General features: G+C 38.5%; 1 protein-coding gene across 1 annotated transcript in view; it reads right to left on the bottom strand.

Moving 5' to 3' along the window:
- Positions 1-24,839, bottom strand: part of kazna (kazrin, periplakin interacting protein a) — a 188,298-nt gene that overhangs the window by 142,770 nt on the left and 20,689 nt on the right. Inside the window, exon 2 of the mRNA XM_037684930.1 lies at positions 14,515-14,672. Coding sequence (XP_037540858.1) covers positions 14,515-14,672 — 158 coding nt within the window. The remainder of the gene's footprint in view (positions 1-14,514; positions 14,673-24,839) is intronic.

Raw genomic sequence — 24,839 nt, 5'->3', positions numbered from 1 at the left:
CACACACACACACACACACACACACACACACACACACACACGGTAAAAGCGTTGTTGTCCACTTTTTCTTTTCCACAGTTGGCAGTAACAATTAAACATTCAGAAGCACATAAAAAGTTCAGTATCTTTCTAAATCAAACAATAAGTAGGGCAAAACGGTGGATCAGTTGGTAGAGCTGTAGCCTCTTAGCAAGAAGGTTGCCAGTTCAAATCCCATCCGGGGACCTTTTTGGGTGGAGTTTGCATGTTCTCTCGGTGCATGCATGGGTTTTCTCCGGATACTCCGGTTTCCTCCCACAGACCAAAAACATGCATGTTAGGCTGATTGGTAACAATAAATTGTCTCTAGGTGTGAGTGAGAGAGTCAATGGTTTTTTGTCTCGTTTGTCTCTATGTGTCCATGTGATGGACTGGAGACCTGTCCAGTTTGTCCCTGGCCTCTCGCACAGTGATAGTTGGACATGGACACAAGTACCTCCTTTGACCCAAAAAGGAAGAAGCGGCTAAAGGATGGATGGATGGATGGATGAATGGATGGATGGATGGATGGATGGATGGATGAATAATCAGACTTATCAATGTTACAAAGATTGATCCTGCAGCTGTGAGTCAGTAAACTTAAGGCTTCAGGATATTTCCCTCACTGCCCTGCACTCGAGGCCGATGCAGTCTCTCAGAAATATGAGCCATCTGCAGCGGCTTTGGCAACGAGCCCCAATCTGACAAGATATCTCATAACTCATGCCAGATAGTTCGACACAACGCAAAATTACCTTCATCTGAACGTGTTCCCCAGGAGCGACACGCAATTGAACCATCTTGTCTCACCATCCAGATCATGTCATACTAATAATGTTTCACACTCAAACAGGCTTACAGGATTATCGCCTCCTCTGGAACATACAACTGGGCTAAAAACAAACATGAAAAGGGATTTTTAAGAAGATTATGCCAGTATATATGTATATGTGAGTATAAGTATGTTATGTAAAAGCACAAAAAGTGTTACGGCCAAGACATTTGGGTTTGGATTTATGGGACTGAAAAACAAATGTTGTTTTCCATTTATTTGACTGTAGATGGAAATAAATAAACGTGATTGTGTTTACAATTTGTTGAGTAACCCAAGAAGAGGTAGCTGGTTACTATTGCTTCATTTCGCCGCTAAAATGTGCTGCTCTGTGTTTTTACATTTTCTTTTTCTAATGGGAAACCGTAGGGCTTGTTTAGCCAACGCCAAACGCCTCTGGGGAAGAGGACACAACTGTCTGCTGACAGGCGGGAGTCATTTGTTCTAATTTCATATTATCTATTGGGGAGGCTGAGTTATCAGACAGAGCTAAATTGAAATACGCCCAAGCGTGCCCAGAGACAGTCAGCAAAAATACAGAAAAACAGTCGGCTTCCATCACCCTCAAACTGAAACTGGAAAAATGAAGGAAGACAGAAGCTATAAATGTGCCTGCATGGACAAAACAAATTTAGGATGAGACAAAGGAGCTGGACAAGGAACAGGTTTCTATCCATCCATTCATCCATCAACCAATCAATCATCTTCCGCTTGTTCCAGAGTTTGGTCGTGGGGGCAGCAGCTTCAGCAGGGAGGCCCAGACATTTTCCCCTGACACCTCTTCTAGCTTTTCTGGGAGGACCTCAACATGTTCCCAGGCCAGTTGAGAGACAGTCTCTCCATTGTGTCCTGGGTCTTCCCTGGGACCTCTTCACGGTCAAACATGCCCGGAGGTGCCCAGGGGCTGAATCACCTCAACTGGCCCAAAAATACTGTAGAACAGTACAGCATGTTTTCTCTTCCTGCGATCAAACTGCTGTTCTTGGTGATATCAAGCTGCCATGTTAACTCAGATGGACTCTAGTGAAGCTGGACTTCTAAACTGAACACTGACAAAGGCCTGTAGTTTCACTGCAAAAAGGTGCAGAATATGTTTATAGTGCAACGGGAAACTTAACAGTGAACTTATGTTCAGATGAGCACATAAAAAACAAAGGCAACATAGCCACTGCACGTGCACGTCAAACACAAGAGCAGAGGAACATTTCATTAACTAACCAATATTAACCTTGAGTAGGTCAACTTTGTAGTCAGACTTAAGAGTTTCTCATAGGAAACTAAACGTAATCTCATTTTGTCTGGTGTTTAATCCTAAAATCTCTCCTCTCTTCTTTAAGAGCTGATCAAAACTGCTGCAGATCAAAGACGAGGAAAATCTTCCCGAGCACAACTAAACATAGAAAGTTCAAAAAAAGTGACGGTAAAATCTTTTTCATCTGGATTCTCCAAATATTTATGACCCAGAGCAAATGCTTCGTTTCATATTTTTAGGTTACGGACTGACAGACTGCACGTATTTTAATGTTTTAGAGATTTTAACCTGCTGCAGGAAAGTGAAGCATCAAAGACAGTGCAGCGTCCTACAGTTGTGTTTTAGTGGAAGAGGAGAGTGATCTGCTGACAGTGTACTTATATGAGTTTATTGTGTACTCTGTACATGTACTGAATACTGTTTTGTTCTGTATCGTTTATGCAGATGTAACCTCAATGTTAGGGTGGACGCACGCCATTTAAAAAACAGAACTGTAGTTATGTTGGCTTGATTGGCAGAATTGATCATTTCACTTCATAGCTCTGTATCTTCCAACTGGAAAAGTTTGAGTTTGTATTTTGTCAAACACTTTTTTTGTTTGTTTTGAATGTCAAGATTTTCATAATCGAGAAATATGAACTGTTGGAAACTTTGGCCAAACATGTTGTTTATTTATTTATTTACTTGTTTGTTTGTTTGTTCAAAACCGTACTGACTTGAAACAATCTTTCAGGACAATCCTGCTATGACTTTTGGTATTGGTGCAACTTTGGCTTTTTGAAATATTTAGCCTTTTCTGCCATTTTTGTCTCATAGGAAATTAATTGAGCTCATTTTACAAATGTACATCCTTCAAATCTTTAGGTCTGTTTACAACCTTTTACTGCTCCTTTCACATTTTGTTCTGGTTCAGTTTCTTTCAGCTTCCTTGTGCAAATTTTTATTTTTTTATTTTTTTCTACTTTCAGCTACTTTCAGTCGTTTTGTGCTCCTTTCAGATTCTTTCTGCGAACTACAACAGCTTTGTGCTTCTAACTTTGTTCTGTTAATTTCAGCTTGCTATGCTTCTTTCAACTTATTTCTGCAAGTTTCAGCTGTTTTATGCTAATTTAAAATTTTCAGCTAGTTCCACATTTTTTTGCATTTCAAATTTTGTCAGCATTATTAAGCAAAAATGTGCTCTCTCCACTTCCTTTTGGTAATTTCATCTTCTGCTTTTGTAGCTACTTTTTAGTTGTTTATGCCAATTTCAGCTTCTTTTTTCAGATAATTTAAACATTTTGTGCTTGTTGCTGCGTCTTTCAGCAAACGTGTTCTTTCTGCTTTCTTATGCTAGTTTAAGGTTGCTCTACATATACTTTTATTTCAGTTTTTTTTAGCAAATTTCAGATGCTTTCAGATAAATACAAGTTTTTCTTGGTACTTTTTGCTACTTTCAGCTTTCCTCTGCTAGTTTCAGCTTTTTCTGCTATTTCAGCTACTTTTTAGCTGTTTTGTGCTAAATTGAGCTTTTTCAGTAATTCCACATTTTTGAGCTCAGTTCAGCTCCTTCCACTTCCTTCTGGTAGTTTAAGCTTTTTTGTGCATTTTAAGCAACTTTTCTTTTGTCGTTGTTGTCGTTGTCGTCATTGGTAATTTTACATTTTTTTTGCTAATTTCCTGATTTTTGTGCTCATTTTTGCTTGTTTTACTTAGCTAATTCCACAAATATGTGTTCTTTCTGCATTCTTCTACTAACTTAGATTAGTTCTTCCATCTCAGCTACATTTCAGCATGTTTTTAGCTAATTTCAACTGTTTTTACGGCAAGTTCTTCAGCAATAAGCATTCACTCTGTATTTTAGCAGGAAATGCAATTTTCTATTTTTTTTTGTAAATTTTGAGCCACCAAAATGTGATTATTCCAAAACAAAACCCATCATATCTGTGAAATGTTCATTCTACTCTCTAGTAGATGATTCTTTTCAACCTCATTTAAGAAATAATAATAAAGTTATTGGTGGTCCTGGATGAGGCAATAAGGCAAGCATGAATAGTTTTATCTGTCAAACATGAAACCACTTGCTCCTTCTTACCAGATATTTCAAATCTTATTATATTTCAGTCAGCATGGTCCAAAATGAGGTTCACCCTCTGTTATATGTCTCACACTGAGACCCACGTGCAACGAGCAGCTCCAGGGTAACATAAATACAGCCCTGAAATGTCTGACATAAGAGGAAATCTGTTCGTGGCGCCACCATTACAGGAGCAGGTTTCAGGCATGGGAAAATTGAAATGTGATCAAACACTTCATCTTAGCAGTGAATGTGACGGTGTGAGTTTCTCTGCGTGGCACAAACCATTCTGCAGTGCAGCACTTTCACCTGCCTCGTGTAGCAAACACCAACACAAACTGGAAGCCAGTTGCTGAGAGCTTGACTGCAACAGTGGAACCTGGGATAAAATTCCCATTAAATGTTAAAAGGACATAAAAACAAAGATTAGAAGATTAGTTTTGAAGCCTGAACTTGAGTGTGCTCGCTCTGCATTTGGGGGGATTTGAGAGAACGCTGTAAGTCCTATAGCAGTGAGAGTCACGCTGAGTGAAAGAAGACAAAAATCTCTACATTTTAAAGTATAATTTGTACAGGCTCCAAAAACAGTTGTGGGAGTCACAAGAGTTTGTTTGCAAAAGATTCAAAGTAATTTTAGACAATTCAATAGTGTGACACCATCAAATATCAGTTCAAGGTTCTGTAGAGAACATTATAAAAATTGTAAAACTTAAACTGAAAATGTGTAAAAAATATTAAACATATCAAAGTGCCAGTTCAGACATACAAAGTCCAACTTCCAGTAACTTGTTTCAACTCTAAAGTCTACAGAGCTCAGAAATAAGGCTGGATTTTCTCATCCGTTTGGCCTAAAAGACCATTAACCACTTTGACTCATTTTGTAAGTGTTACCCATGTTTTGCAAGTATACAGCTACCAAAAATCATGGCTCACTGTTTTCATATTCTTAAACGAGCCACACATTTGGGTATACAATTTGAATGTTTATTTCAAAACTACGCAATAAGATACCAGACAAAAAACTGAATGGGATGGTAATAATGGTACTGCAATTGTTACTCATTAGCACCCTTAATGATAAAGTTAAGACTAACAAATGCTTTGCATCTTTTCCCCCAATTTTTTTGACACTTGAAATTTTACCCGCATAATAAAATAAAGTGTGGGGATTCAATAAAGCTATTTCTGAGAATAAGTATTGACAAATTTAATGATTTTTAAAGCCACTTCTCAGCCTGTTATCCAACAACATTTTGTTCCGGAGTAAATTTATTCACTTGACCATTTCCCCAAACCTGACCTCAAGCTTGTGCATGACCTTGAAGGATGCACTTTTATCTTCCTCCGTCTCAGGAGAATAAAAACGACAGTGAGTCATTGCTCCAATTGGTTTCAGAGACCTCCACAGAGAGATGGTAGTCTCGAACTCTCCACAGCATCAGAGCACGGATCAGTGAAGTTGTCACGTTGCTATTCTCACAGCTAGTTTAGGACTTTGTTAGAGCCAGGTCTTGACTTCTGATGTAAAGATTAAAGCGCAGGGAGAGTAGGGTTTGTTCCCAGTCAGTGGAAGATGGACACTAAGCAGGGTGTTAAACGCTTAGAGAATCTTTCAGCTCTCGCCTAACTTATGTTAAGTGCCCCACCAGATCAGTAGACCAGTGACTTCTCACAAAGTCTACAACACGACTCATGCAGGTTTGTTTTTTAATATTGAACCAGCTACTAGTAAAAGTGATAGCAGTTATGAATCCTAATGCCTACTTTTCAGCTGCTGAAACGCATAAAAAGCATAATTAATGCAAAGTAAGAGACAATTGTGACAATTAATGCCAAATAACTTTTACCACATTTGCTGCATATGTTAGTAATCACTGATACAGAATATAGACAGTAAAGTACTGCTTTTTCTGTACGATATGCCAATGTTTGTTCAAAAACTGAAAGGTAGTGTCCTCGTTTATTTCAGTGAGACCACAGTAGTCCAATTTGGCTTGTTTTGCTATTTACATAGCTTTAAAAAATCTCCACACAAAGTCAAACATTTCAGTAATTACACTAGTATAAAACAAATTCATGGCACACATTCATTTAGTTTTCAACCACTATTCTGCCACTAATAACTATTATTTTTAGAAATGGACAGTTATCAGTTCTAATAATATATTTTTTTCTATAATAGTTTAGAAAAGTGAGCTCTGTGGCTTAAAAACAGGAATGAGACACGGAATAAGATTACCGTATTTTACGGCATATAAGTCACATCTTTTTGGATAAATTTGCAAGTTCTGCGACTTATACACAGAAGCGACTAATATGCGTTTTTTTTTCATATTCATAACGCAATTTTTGACTGACGCTTGAAATGTTAAATCATAAACATGAACCAGTAAACATTACCAGTTGCAGCCACTAGAGGGCCCTCTAGGCATTTATATGTTGTTCTTCTACCCCGTTACCCCAACTGAGAAAAACTTAACACAAATAAAATGCCCCCAAACAAACAAAAAAAAGTGCTATATTGCAGATTACAAACTGCAGGTAATAAAAATATACAGCTCAAAACGGTAACTGAGCAGCAGAAAGAAAGTTTGTAAACAGGTGGGGTCCGTGCAGTCAGCCCGGCGGAAGGAACAGCGCCGCACAGCGGAGGTGGATTCCCCCCTTGTGGGGAACATTCCCCCCGCCAATCGATTTTTGGCACAACACCGGCTCACGTTTCCCGGTGGTCAGCGGTGACCGGTGACACATAATAAATTCAACTTATGCAGCCAAGCGACCTTTTTATGTTTTTTTCCACTTTATCAGACATTTTTGGACTGATGTGATTTTTATACACTGGAGCAACTTGTATGGCGTAAAATACGGTATATTATGAATTATTACTACTACATTCTTAGTTGAACTCAATAGGTAAGATTTTAATCATACAAACGTAGGTTTCGTGTTAATTTTATGACCTCCATAACTTGCCCATTCCTGTGCTACTGTGCATACGGTGGGATAATTGGTCAGCACTGATAGCCTAACAGCTAAAACGTTGCAGGTTCAACTCCCAGCTTGTGCCTTTTATGCAAGGAGTTTGGGTTTCCTCTGTTCATGCGTGTGTTTTCACTGGGTACTTCAGTTTCTTCCCACTGCACAAAAAGATGCACGTTAGGGTAATTTACTGCAGTAAAATTGTCGTTATGCGTGAGTGAAAGCGTGAATGTTTGTTTCTCATTTGTCCCTACATTGTCCAGTGATGGACGACCTTTAACCCTAGGGCTGATGGAGACATGAGCTCCCTGCAACCCTGAACTTGTTACGTCCTTCTTCTGAAAGCAGCAATCTGTTCTTGTTGCTTTGGTCAGATTGCAATTGCTGTCAGTTCTATTTGTATTTTGTGAAGCACTTCGAGTTCATCTGCTTTTAAAAACATTCTATACAAACAAATATTAATTATCATTATTATTAATAATGATGACAGCAGGAATAACTGAGTAAAAAAATTAAAGCATGGATGTGCATACCTAATTATGATTCCCAGAAATGTAAAATTGCAATAATTTTAATGATTAGCCCATCTGTATAAATAACAAATGTTTTTCTAAAGAAATAACAGTTTTGCAGCATTCGACACTCAAACAATATATTTTTTATCATTTAATAACAGTGAGATTCACTCCGCTCATTATAGAAAATCAAAGCAGCATTAAATTATAATGTAATACTTTTGCATTTTATTGCAGAATTATAAATGTCATAATTAAGGCATTTCTATTAACATTATTTGTTTTTCTGTAGGCAAAACTCAGAACGGTGCTTCTGTTAGACAGTTGTTTTCACTTTAGGCCTTACTGGATATCTGCTTAACACAGAACTTCACCAGCAAGAAGACTTAAAAATTCATGGAGCTCACGTATTTAATTCAATCCCCTGTCTTCCCCCCAACCACCACCCTGTTCACAACAAACAATAAAATAAATAGAACGTATTGACAGCCTTATTCTAACAGGTCATGCTGGATAAGTCAAGTCAGTGAATGAGAAACCCTCAAACGTTGAATCGAGCGCATCAACCTGGACCGGAGCAACATTAAGAATGACAAGGGTCTGACCCTGTCTACGTGAATTCTGTCACCATGAATAAAATTCACTGGGAAGTAAAAAATATGACCTGGAGAAGTCGAATCAGAAATAGAAATGTACAAATAAAACATCAAGCAAACAGCCTCAGTTTGAGTTCGCTGCCTTTAACACGAAGCCATCACTTCACAAAGAGGACTCAAACGCTATGAACGTGTTTACGCTTATTATAGCATTTAGTGGATGGTGCATCTTAGTGGTAGTGGATGTTTGAAAGTGGAGTAAAACCATCAAAAACAATTTTTTTTTCAGAGGTAGATGAAGAAAAACTACTCTATTAAACTAAATTGTTCTATTCCCATGCTCATGTATCACAGACTGAAAGTGAACTGGGCCACAGTGAGCCTTCACCACAGTCACACATGATAGCTTATCTGTGTGCTCCTGATTGGAGCGATGCCTATTAGACAGACCTGCAGAGTCCAAGGACGGGCTGAGAGGGCAGATGGAACCGAGATGATGTATTATGTATGGGTAAAAATCATTCTCTGGTGGTGCCAGATGAGGCCATAGGAGGAGAGGGACAGACTGACCCGGCCAAACCCATCACACATTTACCCTCAACCCCCCACCCCAGTCCTCTGAGACTGCATGCAACCTCCTGGATGCACTCTTCCATGACCCTGGGCTTGAGTTCAGTACTATTGGCTAATACATGTGGAAGTCAGTCATTCGTGCTGAAATATTAATTTGAAAACGATCTGCATTTAGGTCAATATGGCAGAAGGAAGGCGATTATGGTCACTGTTGTTTCAAATCAATGTTGTTAGAGTTAATTAAGTCAGTTTAACTTGTATCATCAAACTAATTGTGTTACAGGGCGAAAGAGAAAAGCAACATTAAAACTGTTACTTGTTAGTACATCCAGAAGACACTCTGCTGTGGTTTTCTTGGAAATAAAATCATGGAAAAAAACGTTTTCGGTTTAATTTCATTGAATTTGGTCTGGTAGTTTTTGACTACAAGCCTAAAGTGAGGAATCAAACAGTAACCTTGTCAAAGAAAAATTAAATTTTTTTTTTTTTTTACACATTACAGTTGTACAGTATTGATTCTGTAACAAGCAGCAACGCTAACATCATCGATCCTGTCTGTGCACGTTAAAGTCTTTTTAAAGTGCAGCCTTGGTCTGTTTGATTTGCTGCAAGCCTTATTGATGTTCTTTACCGTGTTTATCGTTGAAGCTCGGGTTAAGCAAGAGTATTTGTCCAAATTTATTGTTCAGATTTGGAGGGGAGGGTCTGCTTTCCTCTTTCTGTTTTTCTGCAAGAGTGACGGACATGTCTGCAGCTCTCCACTGATGATTAGAGTGAAGTGGAGGGTGCAGGGGGTCAGACAGATCTTATTTATCAGTGTCTTTGCTCAGCCACTCTCAAAGTCACCTTTGTTGGCCTCTAAACTGCATTTGCGCACCCGTAGGCCCCAGCTTTACTCTCTTTTTCCTTCTCCAACTCCCCTCCCCTCCTAATTCCCAACCAGTGATGAGTGACAGCTCATCTAATGTAGTCACAGCTGAGTACAGCATGGAGAAGGGAATTAGGGGGGTGGGGTCGGTGAAAGAAGCTCAGCAGCCGATCTCCTCTCAGCTTGACTGCAGGATACCCACCAGATGGGTCGGTGTAAAAGAGAAGGACCCACATGAAGCAGCTCCGCAGTGAGTCCAGTTCTGAAGGACAAAAGCAGCGTCTATACTCTGATGTTGAGTCATGATCTTCCATGCTGAAGAAGGGGAGGGCAGATCTGATCAGCTAAAAGCTTTTAAATGTGTCATCAATGACCTTATCCAACAAGTTTATAAGTCAGATGGTAGAAGCTGATCAAAATAAATTGCCTTGATAATTCAAGCTTACAAACCTTGTTCTTGATAAATAAAGGCCTAAGCTTTCCTTGAAGGAATGCATATTACCCGCTTCAGTTTACGCCAGAGGTTTAAACTAATAAGTATAAGTGCTATGTGTTGTCATCACTGTATGTTCCCATATGGCAACATTGGTTCTCTTCAGTTAGTTAGTTAGTTAATTAGACAGGGACAGTGCACATAAACATAGAACAGAACAAGTCTGTGGCTGATGCGTTGCACAAAGAGTATATAGCTACAGCTACTTCACGACTCCAGTCCCTGGTTGGGCATTTCTATGCATTAAAATATATACAATTTATCAATCAAAATACAATAAGAGTACCTACGTACTCCTGCCTACATATTCATGTAATCAACCTAACAACCTCCAGTTTCATATTATATTCATATTTATTTAACCCATTGCACCTGAGAAGCACCCAGGTGGAGCAGTGGGCAGCTATGTAAGCGCCTAGGGAGCAATTAGTGATTAGGCGTTTTGCTCAGAGGCACCACAACATATGGGAATGGCTGGGGATCAAGCGTGGGACTTTCAGGTCCCAAGTCGGCTGCCCTGCCTCTACCCCATCTCGGGGTTAGAGTACCCCTAACCCTAATCCAAAACAACTATATCTCTGTGCTTTCTCATCATAAGATGATCTTAGGGGGCTAAGATCATCTTATAATGAGAAATCACAGAGATATAGTTGTTTTGGTCAAATGCCATGCACAATCTCATGATAAATTTAAGATCTAACGCAACTAGTTGACACTCAGTTCGTTTTTGAATGACTCTCAGCTTCTAGGGCAATATTTATTCATTCGAAGAATGTTATACCTTTATTTTCTGTTATTTAAGACATGTCCTCAGCTTCTAACACAGTGAATTTTACAGCTATTGAGCTAAAATGTGGTGTGGAATTAGCTGAAAGACCACAGTTCATGCTCATTGATCCAGGTAAAAATCCAACAATGTTCATTCCGGTCTTCTGGACGCTTTTTTTTTTTTTTTGGTGGGACATTTTGTCCTTCATCCAAAGGACTTCTTCAATCTGAGGAGCCACCAATAAACTGATTCCCACAAGCAGCACACTCCAATAGTTTACGCTTCCTTTCTCTCTTTCGCTCTCAACAAAGACAGTCACTTTCACCCGCTCCTCCCTCCTCCTGCTTTTTTGTTCTCTTGTCCTGTGACCCTCCTCAGAGCCTTTCTCAACACATCTTCCGAATCGAAATTTATTATGGATCTGGTCAGCTGGTCTCTCAACACAATTGATTAAAAAAAATAAAAATTCTACCGGAAGACAGGGTCCAGGAGAACCCTCATGCCCTGAAGGGACACACTCAGCTGGATATGTCATGGATTCCTGGGGTGTTTGGAAGATGATGTGCCTGTCTGTGCAGTCTGTTGAGGACGAAGAAGACGCATACATAGTTGGATTTATGATAACAGGGTTTCTGCTTTTTGGAAACGACAGATACCTGGGTTGTTGGCTAAAGACGTCAGCAGCAGTTTTGGCAGTAGTAAAGCTGCCAGCCTTATATAAAGGATTACTTTGTGCTTCGAGCTCTCAGACTGATATGCTTTGTGAGCTGAACCGTAAGTTGGATGCAATTTTTGAGAGTTGTGGCCCACTTGCGGCTCCTAGGACTCACCGGCATGAAGGATTCGACCTTGGAGAAAGCCAACAAGTCCGGACCAGTGGAATGTCCACGGATTTGGCTGTTTGGATTCACCATTGAGTGTTCCAGCAGAACTGAAGGCAGACATGTCAGTAGAGTCTGCCTGCCCAAAACAACTGTTTATCTGAATTTGGCCTCCTCGCTGGCCTTGGATAGGCCAACTTATTTCAAATTGCTCCTGGAGGCTACGTAAACTAAGAAGCTCTGCCTGCCCACCCTTACGAGGACATCTGTGGCCTTATCAGAACTGTGCTGCTGATAGACACTGCACCATCATATCAGAACTTTGGAACTTTCTGGAGTGTCCATGGACAACTCACCACCTTTGTTAACCTTCTATGTATAAATGTATTATGATGTCATTGTATGGTGCTATGTTGCGAGGTCTTTTTATGCATCTTTTCCACTGTGCCCCGACCAGGACATGGTGTGAGATATGAATTTATTTTTTACTTCGACCACCCTCGTGTTCTCTTTTCCTCATCTACTCTGTGTGTTGTACGTAACAAGTCTCTCTTGTAAAGGAGTCCCCAAGGCTCAATGGGAACTAAACTGTATAAATAAAGGTTGAATGAATGAAAAACAGTGGGGAAAAAAAACAGTTTGCTGGTGATAAAATGGTGTCCGGGACCCGCCCTCTTCCCCGTCAACTCCATTGAGCCTCTGAGGCAGCCATGCCAACATGGTTCCAAAGTGGTTTTGAACCACTTTGGATCTTTGGAAGACGAGCTGCATTCCTTCAAAGAATGTTATACCTTTATTTTCATATTATTTACAATATATTCTAATCATGATAATAAACTTATTTAAATGAAGTTGCTATTGAAACCTTTAAGGAGTAGCACTATTTAACCATCTTATATGTTGGAACCTTTTCATGGATTACCAACATTTTTTCTTTCATATACCTACTTCTCTGCAGAATAGACCAACTGAACATACATTTTTAGTCTTCATTGACACATTTGCTGTTTAATATTCCACAGAGGCTCTGGATCTGAGAAAACAAAATGGTGAGAAATCTTTTGGCTGATGACATGTTACCTGCAAAATGGCAAAAATAAAAAGGCTGATGATTGAAGGAGAACGGCGGCTGGCGGAATAGCTCAGGAAAGGAAAATGACCAGACAGACTCCTGGCAGCCAATTTTTTAAACAAAGATAAATGAAGGCACAAGATATAGTTTTTAAAAAAAAAGGTAAGGAGCGTTCAGGGTCAGTCCACAGTCACTCAACAGTCTGTGCATGTCATGAATCTGCATGCAGCTGATTTTCAATCAGCTTTTAAACCAAAAAACACTTTAAAGCTTCACAAACTACACTTTCTTTCTGTTGCTTCTTGTTTTTCATCAACAGCTACTTATAACAACGGATAAATAAAGACTAAATCTATGTGATGAGCACGACTATTTTGTATTTGACATCTAATAAACAGCAGTTTGTGCTGCACATTTGCCATCAGGATTAATTGGGATAGAAATGGCATGGTGACAAATTAATACAACAAGCACACGTGTATTAATTCACAAACAACTCAATCACACATTGTCACCAGAGCAGGATGCATCCTCCCTTTACTAATTAGAGCTCTTAACAAACTAGACCCTCCTCTTCTCCTCTTCCTCCTTGTCCTAACAAAGGTTATATGAAGCGTGTAAACAAGAGTGTAACAAGAGAAGAACGTTGGGGAAAAAAAGAGTATCATGACCTCATTGTCTCACATACACAATAATAATGATTGAGCTTATTTATTAAGAAAAGTTGCCAATTAGTCCATAAATCTTTAAACCCATTTTAGCTTCTTACCTGACTGAATATTGAGCCAGAAAATCTATTTTCACAAACAGTGGGGTCACTTCTGACTACAAATGGCATGAATGAAAATGTAACCTTTCTTGTGGGTGCATGGAGAGGAGGTAAAAATGAGAGAGTAAGAGATTTTCTACAACAATAGATTGCTTTTGGAGTGGCAACAGACTCTGGTGAAGTGTAACCTTGTTGTTTCACCCCTGTTACGGTCAATATTTCATTTCATCCGAGACCCTTTAAAAGGAAAAGCTCAGAAGCAGCATTCGATATCTTCACAAACAACTTGCAGTGGTGCGAAATTAAGCACGAGATGAATTATTTGATTTCAAGTCTGCTGGTGGCTAAAGTGCACGTCTATTTCTGCTGTTCTTTTCACACATAAAAGCATTTTTCTGACATTTGTTCTTCAAAAATCACATAATTTACCTGATTACACAGCTGGTTAAGCATTTCTTTTCTCTAATTTCTTTTTTTTTTCTATTAAATAAATGAAAATGGCCAAATATAATGAAGCACTTGATATAAGAATGCAAGGTGAATAGTAAAAATGGCCTTAACAATCATGGTTACATTTCTGTTTTTATGTTATTTTAGATGTAAAAAGTTAAATACTAGGGTCAGAGGCAGAGAAACTATAACTCAAAATATTACTCAGTATTGGTAAATACTCATTGCAAGTACTTTACTTCTGCTCAGTAAGAAAAAACCCAGGATGTGTTGTACAGATTCAGTGAATGTGAAACATCACAAGTGCATGTATGAACCAAATTTAGCAAAAAGTTTAACATTTTTATTCTTATAAAACCGTTTCTACAAATCTGCTGGTAAAGTTCATTGTGTGTACAATCTGTGGTGCAACCATACGCTAAATTAAGCTGGAGTCCAAACTGTGGTGTACCTGAGCATCACCAAGGAGGTGCCTCATCAGGTTCATGGACTTGTGCATCGTCTCCTTCTCTGGAGGAGAATAGACCTGCTCCTCCTTCTCCAGGGATTTGGGTCTCGTCACCATGAAGCTTGCTATCTGGTCATTCAAGCTGTTCAGCGACTGCACAGCTGCAGAGACACAGAAATAAAATCATATGACGCAGAACATTTACTTTTGTCTGTTAATGTTGTTGAAATGTATTTATTACCATACAAACTTTATTTATAGATCACTTTAAACACCCACAGGACCAAAGTGCTGTACACATAAAAAAAAAACAATCATACATCAATCAGTCGATAAAAAATTGTAAAAATTACTAAATATCCTGATGCATGCGCTAAAATTTTATTTGTTTTTTGAACCCGTCCAGAAGACCAGACTTCACTTTTTTAGATAAAATTATTAAAAAAGTCAACAGATGGTGTCAAAGGCCGGGGGGAAGAGATGGGTTTGAAGAAGGGGTTTAACAACAGACAGGGAGGAGGACTATCTGATGTTCAAGGGAAGGTCGTTCCACAGTTTAGGAGCTGCCAGCAAAAACACGGTCTCCTCCGAGCTTACGCTTTGTAACTTTATTAACTTTTGTTTAACCAGACAAATCCCACTGAGATCACGGATCTCTTTTGTAAGGGAGGCCTGGTCTGAAGGCAGCCTCACATGCATGTTGTTGCACTGTGGGAGGAGACCAGAGTACACAGGGAAAACACAAACAAGAGGAGAACATACTCAACACAGAGATATCCAACCTGGGGATTGAACCAAGGGTCTTCTTACTGTGAGGCAACGGCGCTAACCACCAATCTACTGTGTTGCCAAAATGAAACTAGAGAAATTCCATTTCCTGCAAAAATGCCGTGTGAATGCGTATTGTAGAAGAACTTACTGAAAAATAGCTGAAATTAACAAAAAAAATTTTTTTTAGATCGTGCTGAAACGTAGAACAAGCATAAATCAGCAGGAGAAAGCAGAAAGAACACAAAATTTGAAATGAATGCAACAAATGAAGAATTAGCTGACTAATATTAGCATGAAAACAGCTTAATAGCTGAAATAACCGAAACTAGCAGAAATGTGCTGAAAGGAGCACAAGTTGAAATTTGCTGAAATAATTTAAGTAAGCTGAAAGTAGCAGAAATTACCATGAATTTTTTTTTTTATTTATCTGAAAACAGCTGAAATTAGTTTTAAAAAATGCTAAAAGCTAGCTGAAAATGTAGAACAAGCTTAAATTAGCAGGAGAAAGCAGAAAGAACTTTGACCCAATTAGACTGAAAGAAGCAGATATGAGCCCAAAAAAGTAGAAATTATCGGGGGGTGGGGGGGGGGCTGAAATCAGCATAAAACAGCTGAATTAGTAAAAAAAAATGGAATTAGCTGAAAAAGCTAATATTGGCATGAAAACAGCTAAATAATAGCTGAAATAACTGAAACTAGTCAAAAATATGCTGAAATTTGCAGAAATAATTTAATTAGGCTGAATGTAGCAGAAATTACTATGAAAATTTTAAATGCATCTGAAAACAGCTGAAAGTAGCTAAAATATGATATAAGCTAGCTGAAAAAGTAGAACAAGATTAAAATAGCAGAAGAAAAGAACATGTTTGCCCAATTGGGCTGAAAGAAGCAGAAATTAGCACAAAAAAGTAGAAATTATCTAGGGGGGGGGGGGGAACTGAAATTGGCATAAAAAGCTGAAAAGCAGCTACAAAAGGCAAAAAGAAGCTTAAATGACTTAAATGAATAAAAGTAGAGAAAGCACATTTTTGCTGAATTAGACTGAAAAAAGTTTAAATGAGTGCAAAAAAAAAAGTGGAATTAAAAAAAAAAAAAGCTAAATTAGCATAAAACATCTAAATAGTAGCTGAAATAGCAGAAAAAGCTGACATTTGCAGAAATAAACGGAAAGGAGAACAATAAGCTGAAATTAGCAGGAAGAAGTTAGAAGAAGCACAAAAATGTTGTCGTTGGCAGAAAGAATCTGAAAGGAGTACAAAACAGTGGAAAACAACAGCTGAAAGTAGCTGAAAGTAGCTGGGAAAATTTTTACATTTGCAGAAAGAAGCTGAACCAGGACAAGATAAGAAAGGAGCAGTAGACAGTTGTAAACAGATGCAAATATACGAAAGATGTAAATGAGCTCAATTCATTTTCTATGAGGAAAAAAGTGGCAGACGAGGCTAAATATTTCAATGAAGTGTAAATGAAAGCCAGTGAAGTACGCTGTGACTGCGTCGCTCACTGTTTCAGAAGACGAGCAGAGATAACTGGTTTCCTGTTGTCACACACTTTCTCCAACACCATCTCTGCTCCAGAATGTTCCGTTTGGGCCTGCGAGTCATCCTGTTTTTGTTTCCCTGCCCTTATTGTGTGTTCCAGGCAGACCTCTCCTTTCAGGTTTCCTCTCAAGTGAGGCTCTCACATTAAAAGTAAACCACCTCTACTGTACTTCCTCCGTCGTGCACACACACACACACACACACACACACACACGAGTGCACAGACTTCCTCAGCTCACTTCCCATTCACTTATAACTGACCCTCAATCTCTGAAGGGTCACCACAACTATTTCTGGTGGAAATTCCTGATAAATGGAAGTGTGGAAGAAAATGTGATTTTCATATTTTCTGCAGTTTAGCATGAATATCTTAAAATTTTCATGAGCTGCTGCGCCAAACCCCCTAATGTGTCATTATTTGTCTTTCTGCCTCCTTCCAGCATTTAAATTATTCCAAAACCTGAAAATCGCAGTGCTGTCTATTAGAAAAGGGCACTGGGCATTGGTCCAAAGGTGCTTTTTATACAAACTGTGTGCCATTAAATCTTCTACGCTTATTTAGAAGCCTCCACTGGCACATTTCTGCCCAAATAGAGAAATACAACGTGTTTAATCCGTGTGAGTAGGAGGATTTTTAGGTCAAGCGTCTTGAGAAGGTATTTCCAGGATGCAAATAGAAAGCCTCTGTCAGGCACAAATGCCTTTGCTCTATAAGTAGATAAATAAAGGAGAGCGGGAAAGCATAGATTAATGTGTTGCATAACAAAATTCTTTCACAGTGGCTGACATTTCTGAGCAAACAAGCTTTGAGGAGAAAACTTGACAAGTCAGGATTGAAGACAGAAAAGATAAAGGAGCGAAAAGGCTGAAGAGGAAGAGCGTGTCCCCCCGAGGTGAGACTTGAGCAGACATCAGAATCATGAATATGTGAACAGGGCAGGTGTGGCTTCAATTCAGACACTTTGGATCTCCTAATACAACCTTATATAAAGAAATAAACTGATAGTTTGGTCTTCACTCTTACTAATCCTATTTAATTGTGGCTAATTAAATTTAAAAAGCCTCAAGTTTTCTTATTCTTAGTGTCAGTGTGATTTTACTGAAGGGATGATAACAACACAGTGAGTCTGCATTGAACATTCTTTCAGTCTTTGGTAAAATGTAAATTAAACTGTTCTTATGGCGCCCTCTAGTGGACAAATTAAATGCAAGCAGTTCTTACCCATTAAATATAGGCTACACAGTTTTAATCTGTATAGTAAATGATTTAATCCCAAATACAAAAAATATGGAGCAACTTCATCATGTATATGCATGTTCCATGCATATTTATATACATACATATATTATTACCTGTAAAGTATGTTTATGCAGTTTGATATGAAAATACATTTTTATCATAACTTTTTACATTTTTCTTTGTCTCTAATGCTAACCTTTGGATTCACTTCAGCTTAAATTGTTATAACAGCATTTAAAAATATGACAATTTAATTAAAGGCCAAGCATTTTCTAAAAGCACATTGCCCGCCTCCTATCAGGCCATAGTTTTAAATTTAGGTCATATGTTGATAAATAATGGAATTATGGCTGTTCTGGTCAAACATTGTAAATAACATTATATGGGATCTGATGCAGTACTGTGAGATTTTTCTGAAGACTGATAACTTGTGTGCTTGAAATAAAGTTCAGATGGAGCTCAGTGAAAGTGTAACAGTGAAATAAGTGTTAAACTGAAATAACGTGATCCATTTATTTAATAAATAAAAATCAAAATGCTTCACATCTTCTATTTTAGACACTTTAAACAGTAGGTGAACTCCTGAACTGCAGAGAAAACGATTATCGATGACGTTCTGATCCATAGTTACTGATCATGAAAGCTACACTCCGCTGACATCAATGCACACATTTTGTTGCTGTAAAGTGGCTTCAGCACTCGTGGTAACCTTTAACCCGCATATCGAATATCCTGCACTGATTGTCAATACTATGATCATTAAGCAACAAGTTACAGGTGGTTCAGAAAGATCACGGTAAACTGAAACACCAAATCAATAGGTTCCTTTTAAAGAAAAACGTATTGAACTGGCAATCTGCACACGTGTACGCTTTATGAGGACCATTCTTCATCTGACACTCATCAGCCATAACACTAAACATATTGACTGTATGTGGCATTTTATGAAAGACTGGCCAATTTATTTGAAGCTACTGCTGATTTGCTTCAAGCTTTACAAAGCAGAGTGGAATCTTCCACTACAAGGGGGGTTGGCTTGTTTTTATATAAAAAGGCAATACTTGGACAATTACCTTCATATGTAATCTAATTGTACAGAAAAAAAAACTGTTTTTGAATGGAATATGTTGCAGAATGACTGGAAATTAACTGGCTTAGTATCTGAGAGCTTTTAAATTGATACTGAGGAGGTTTGTTCTTAATTCCATTCCATGTGCATGTTATTTTTAGTTTGTAGAAATATATATTAAGGCACTGTATTTTACTTTCTCAGGTTTCTTATTTCCTTTTGTGTAACTATCTAACTTAATGGTCCTTGCTGAATCCAGGACTCTAGTTGAATATTAAACTCTGCTTTGGAGAGGTTTTTAATCTCAATGTGATTTGTTTTTTCCTGGAAAAATAAAAATAAAAAACTTGGACAAGCTATAATTATCACCTGCTTAAACAACATCTAAACGTGATTATGTTAATGCTTTTTTTCTGCAAGGTAATAAAATTAATAACTGACCAGGTAAACAAGAGTAATGCTGTATAATACGTTTTTTTAACAAAAAAAACAAGTCCAGATGACATGATTCAACCTTTTTTGTTGTTATATACCTGGATGACTGAGAAAACAAACTTTGTGTTTTTGAAACCATTAGTGAAAAGGCCAGGCTTCAGGGGTATCTGAGGCAGGCTTGAAACACAAGAGTCAGGGTGGCTTCTGGGTAATACCAGATGGCTAGGCCTCAGGCTGATGAAGCCTCTTGGATGAGGGGCGAAACGTTTCTTTTTAACAAAAAAACGAAGTCCAGATGACATGATTCAACCTTTTTTGTTAATACGCCAGACTGTCTTTCTGTGTCTTCATCTGACTCCTGAAATAAATTGTACTTGTGGCTTCCTTTCAGCAAAATATGAAAGTGTTGAAAGAGAGGCAGAAGAAAGGAGGTGGTAGGAAAAAAGGAAATGCAAATAAAGTCATTTCATCTTGTTGCTCACTTTTTATTTCTCTCATTTCTTTCCTGTTTTTGGTTCTCACCTGCACTGGAAGAACACAAAATGTCCTACATGTCCTCCTATGAAGCAGAAACAGTGGCATCCCTGCCGACCTTTATCTGTTCAGAGAACTCTGGGTGCCAGGGGAAATAAAGTCACCACCAATAAAAAATAATGTTTGAAAAAGAGTATATGCAGCTATTCAACAGAATGAGGCGAAGCAGCGGGGTGAGAGCCGAGTTAAAAAGGAACTTATTTCATGGGACTTGTTCACAGGGAACCTGAAATCTTGGAGAAACTTTGAGAAATAGAGTTCAGACGAGCTAAAATCCATTTCTGGGGCTGCTCTATAACAGATGTGCATTTCCCTCCATCTGCATTGAACTATACACAAAACTGGGAAAATTATATTTTTCCACAGAGGTTCTGTGTTTTAAATGTTATGGCAAATTGTTTATTAAATCAGTGTGAAGGGCATTCTTTAGGTGGCAATTTTCTGACTGTATTGAATCTATTAAGTTGCACTATAAAAATAAACTGTTGCTTTTATGACAACTGTCTGAATATGTGTTCTCCATCAGCCCTTATTGTTCTCGTGTTTCTCTTTCTGTGTAAAACTCCATTATCTGCATTCTGCTCAGACTCGATAAATCATACGTTTGATAAATTCATGGGGGGGGGGGGGGGTTGCTTAAAGGGCTTGAATTGAATGAATATCTAACATAAAGCAGGAAATGAAACAGAAAATACATTTGTAAAAAAAAAATAATTAACAGAGTCAAGAAAGGAAAAACTACAACAGGTGTATCATCAGATTGTAATGAAACAAAGTTAAATCAGGTCGTCTGGGTGGTTTCTTTTTTTTTTCCTAAGAAGTTTCATCCTTCATCCAAAGGACTTCATCAGTCCGAGGAGCCACAACAATCTCAGTCCCACAAGCAGCACCCTCCCATAGTGGGCCAACCAGTTTGCTGGTGATAAGATGGTTTCTGGGGCCCGCCCTCTCCCTCGTCAACTCCTCTGAGGCATCCATAGCCAAAGTGGTTTAAAACAAAGTCCATGCTCAATAATCCTATGGTTATGGCTGCCTCAGAGGAGTCGACGGGGGAGAGGGTGGGCCCCAGAAACCATCTTATCACCAGCAAACTGGTTACCCCACTATGTGAGTGTGCTGCTTGTGGACTGAGTTTGTTGTGGCTCCTCGGTCTGATGAAGTCCTTTGGATGAAGGATGAAACGTCTCAATAAAAAAAAGAAACCATCCAGAGGACCTGACTGAACTTTGTTGGATTTTTACCTGGATTATTGAACATGAACTTTGATGTAATGAAACAAAGGAGAGGAAGAAAAAAATAAACTTTAAATACTTTTACAACAAGATGAGAACTTTGAGGGGGAAATGTAAAAATCTTGAGTGATCCCACAGTCTTTGTAAAAAAAAAATGTAAGTACTTGTTTTGTACCGAACCACTATCAAAAGTGTTTGTTTGCTTTGTTGATTAGTTGTTGTCAGGTCAGTGTTCAGGTGGTTGGCTGGCAGGAAGGAAAACCGATTCAATCTTCAAACTCAAGGGATGGATCACAGTGCGTGTCTTCACATAACAAAAAATATTTCAAAAACCATTTATCATAATATTTTAAAGCACATAATGTCCGGCACAAAGACTGACCTAGACATAAAAACAAAAAAAGTGTAAGACCATCAAAAAGCCTGAAGAACTGTTGATGAGGACCACTTTTAAAAAATGCCAAAAATTCAAAACACAAAAAATAGAGTGCACAATAATGCATATATTTAAAACATATTTTATGCATGAATGAATCTCAAAAGGAATATGTGTACTAATACATAAAACCTAACTAGTGAAACAAAAAGGGACCCTTTGAAGCCAAGGAAAAGTTATTTATTTCACAAAAAGCCTGTCGGATTTCCTAAAACAATCTTGAAATCTGAAGCTGCATTATTAGCACAATAAATCATTTTCATAATTAAATGTTTTCAAAACCACTGACTCGTTGCCTCATTATACAAAAAAACAAAACATCTATTTGTGGGGAATATGCTGCTTTTGACTAAATAACGTAATGAAAGACAAACTATCACAGGAGAGATTTGAACATTTATGAATAAACCAAACATTAGCTGCATACGTTGTGCAAATGTGCCTAATGCCAAACCTCTTACGGTGCCCACATCTACAAGCTGATGAAGAAACAGAGCTGGTGCGAACAGTGAGGAGCCTGCATGCTTTGGTGGAGCTGAACCCCGGGGGTTCTGCAGCTGTGAATCGGAGAGCAGAGCTCTCATCTCTGCAGAGCTCATTAAACCCCACTAATCATGTCTGTTACTGCTGCACTGGGTGAAATAAAAGCAAATGAGCAGATATGGGAGGTGCAGAGCTGTGCACATCAAACCGTCGAACGTGTTCACATGTGGGTGTTTTTATGGGTGCAGGTTTTAAAAAGGCAAATCTGGCATCGGTTCATATCTGCCCATTTCTCCCTCGAGCTGATAACACAGCCCACTTTAAATTTCCCCTTCTTCTGGTGAGGCATTTTTCATCCTTTTCGGTCCTCGTTCTTATGTTTTCGCGCTTCACTTGTAATAACATCTAGTAGATGAATAGATCACAGACCAGCTCTCTGTTGTCCTGCGTTTCAGCACGAGAGATACCAGAACAGAATCATCCAAACAGTGCTGGATTCAAAGACGGCAACAAGCCGAGCAAATGTTTTTGCATTTGTTTCATAAATATATCGTCTTGTAACGTGGTCTCATAAACCTGTCCAGCTCATAAACAAACACGAGCTGGTTAAGTTTAAAGGAGAGCGCTCGTGTCTGTTAACTCTGTGTTTGCTGTCAGTCACTGCTGAAACAAAGCTTTGCAGAAACAGGAAGGACCGAACACACATCCCAGTGTTGACTAGATTATGTCTATTCTGATGCATTTAGAGTGTTTTCAGTTCGGGGTTGGTCTGACAGCGTACTCTCCAAAGTACTTTATCTGTCAAAGTCTGGATCTAGGACAAGCGTCTAGAGGCCACAAATCTTTGTCTGAGCTTTCTTTTAAAAACTGATGTTCATCTGTTCGTTGAATCTGTGCTTCAAAACATGAATCCCAAGACAAAAACACTAACCTGCTAGAAACTGCTTCACTTCATGAGCAGTCATTGCAATATGAATATATATTTTAGGACGTTATACCTTTGTTTTGTTGTCAGCAGTGTCAAAAACCTCCCTGTAATTAAATTATGACCCACCGCTGCATTAAAAAGGTGCACAATAATGTTTTGATTCATGTCAGCGAGTGTGTTTGTGTGTCTGCTTGTTACCAAAACATGTCATAAACTAGGTCAATCTTTATGAAAGTAACTTTTTGAGTCAACTCAGTTCAACATGGCTGCTACAGTAAGCTACTAAAAACCACACACACACACAAAAAAAAGACTATAATCCAGTTCATTTTACAAATATTGATCTAATATTTGGTGTAGCAGCAGCCAAGACTGATTATGCTGAGCACAAACAGTGTGTAATAACTCCGTTAAAAATGTTGACAGTACCTTTATGAAGTAAACTATATGTGAGCAAAATACCTCATGAACAGCTTTTAATGAATTTTCAGAAAATATTTATTCAAAGTACAAACACATCTAAATAACTTTTGGAGTCAAACCAATGAAATCAAGTTGCCACAACTACCTGACTTTAAAAAACAATCACGATGATAATTCAGTCCATTTTACAGATGTTGTGCTAAAATGTTTTGTAGATGAAAATCCTTCCCAGCACATCGTCCAAGTTCTACTCGTTGTGCGAGTTCTTTGCCTAAAACAACTCTTGGAGTCAACCAGGTTGATCTGTTAGCAAAATAACGTGTGAATCATAATATAGAATTTAATGAAACTTTCAATTTAAAAAAAAAAAAAAAAAACTTTTTACAACTCAGTTTCTTTAATTGTCATTCCACCACGTGGCGGAACAAAATTATGTACACGGGGTCCCAGTTACATCCAACAATAAAATGTAAAATAAAAACAGTAATAAGATCAAAGATATGAACTAAGAAAAACATTAAAAATACACAAAGCACTAATAGCATAAAAACAATATGCCAAACATGAGTCTGTGTGAGCAGATGAGCATGAATGAACACAGCAACATGAAATAGATCAGCAGCAGCATGATGTAATTTTTTTTTCCACAGTGATTATTCTGGTTAGATATTCATGAGTCTAACAGCCTCAGGGTAGAAGCTGTTCCTCAGTCTAGTGGTTCTACACTTCATGCTCCTCAACCTCCTTCCTGAGGGGTGCAGGGCAAAAAGTGTGTGCTGGGTGAGTGGGGTCCTTCATGATGCAGATGGCTCACTTCCTGCATCTAGAGGTGTAGATGTCTGTGATGATGGGGAGGCTGACTTCAGACTTCTGATTACCTTTTGGAGTTGAGCTAATTAAAGAAGGCCGCTACAGCTAATCAAAACAAGCAAGCACAAAAATAGCTGTAACTCAATTTTACAAATAATGAGCTAAAATCTGATGTGGTAGTAGCTGAGAGTTTTTCATGTCCTCTGAGTGCTAACAGGTTGTGTGAGATCTTACAAGCCTATGTGTGAGTGTGAATAACATCATTTTCAAGGTTTGATCAAAACAGTTTAATGATGGTTTAAACCTCTGGCATGAAAGAAGGCGGGGGATATGCTTTCCCTCAAGGAACGCTACGTCTTTAATAATTAAAGCTGGAGTCGACTTCCGGTCATGTCGTGGTGCTGAACGGACGTGCGGTGGAGCCCT

Source organism: Nematolebias whitei, chromosome 11 (assembly GCF_014905685.2).
Source record: "Nematolebias whitei isolate Nwh7 chromosome 11, NemWhi1, whole genome shotgun sequence".
Taxonomy (NCBI): domain Eukaryota; kingdom Metazoa; phylum Chordata; class Actinopteri; order Cyprinodontiformes; family Rivulidae; genus Nematolebias; species Nematolebias whitei.
This window is presented reverse-complemented; position numbering and strand designations above follow the sequence as displayed.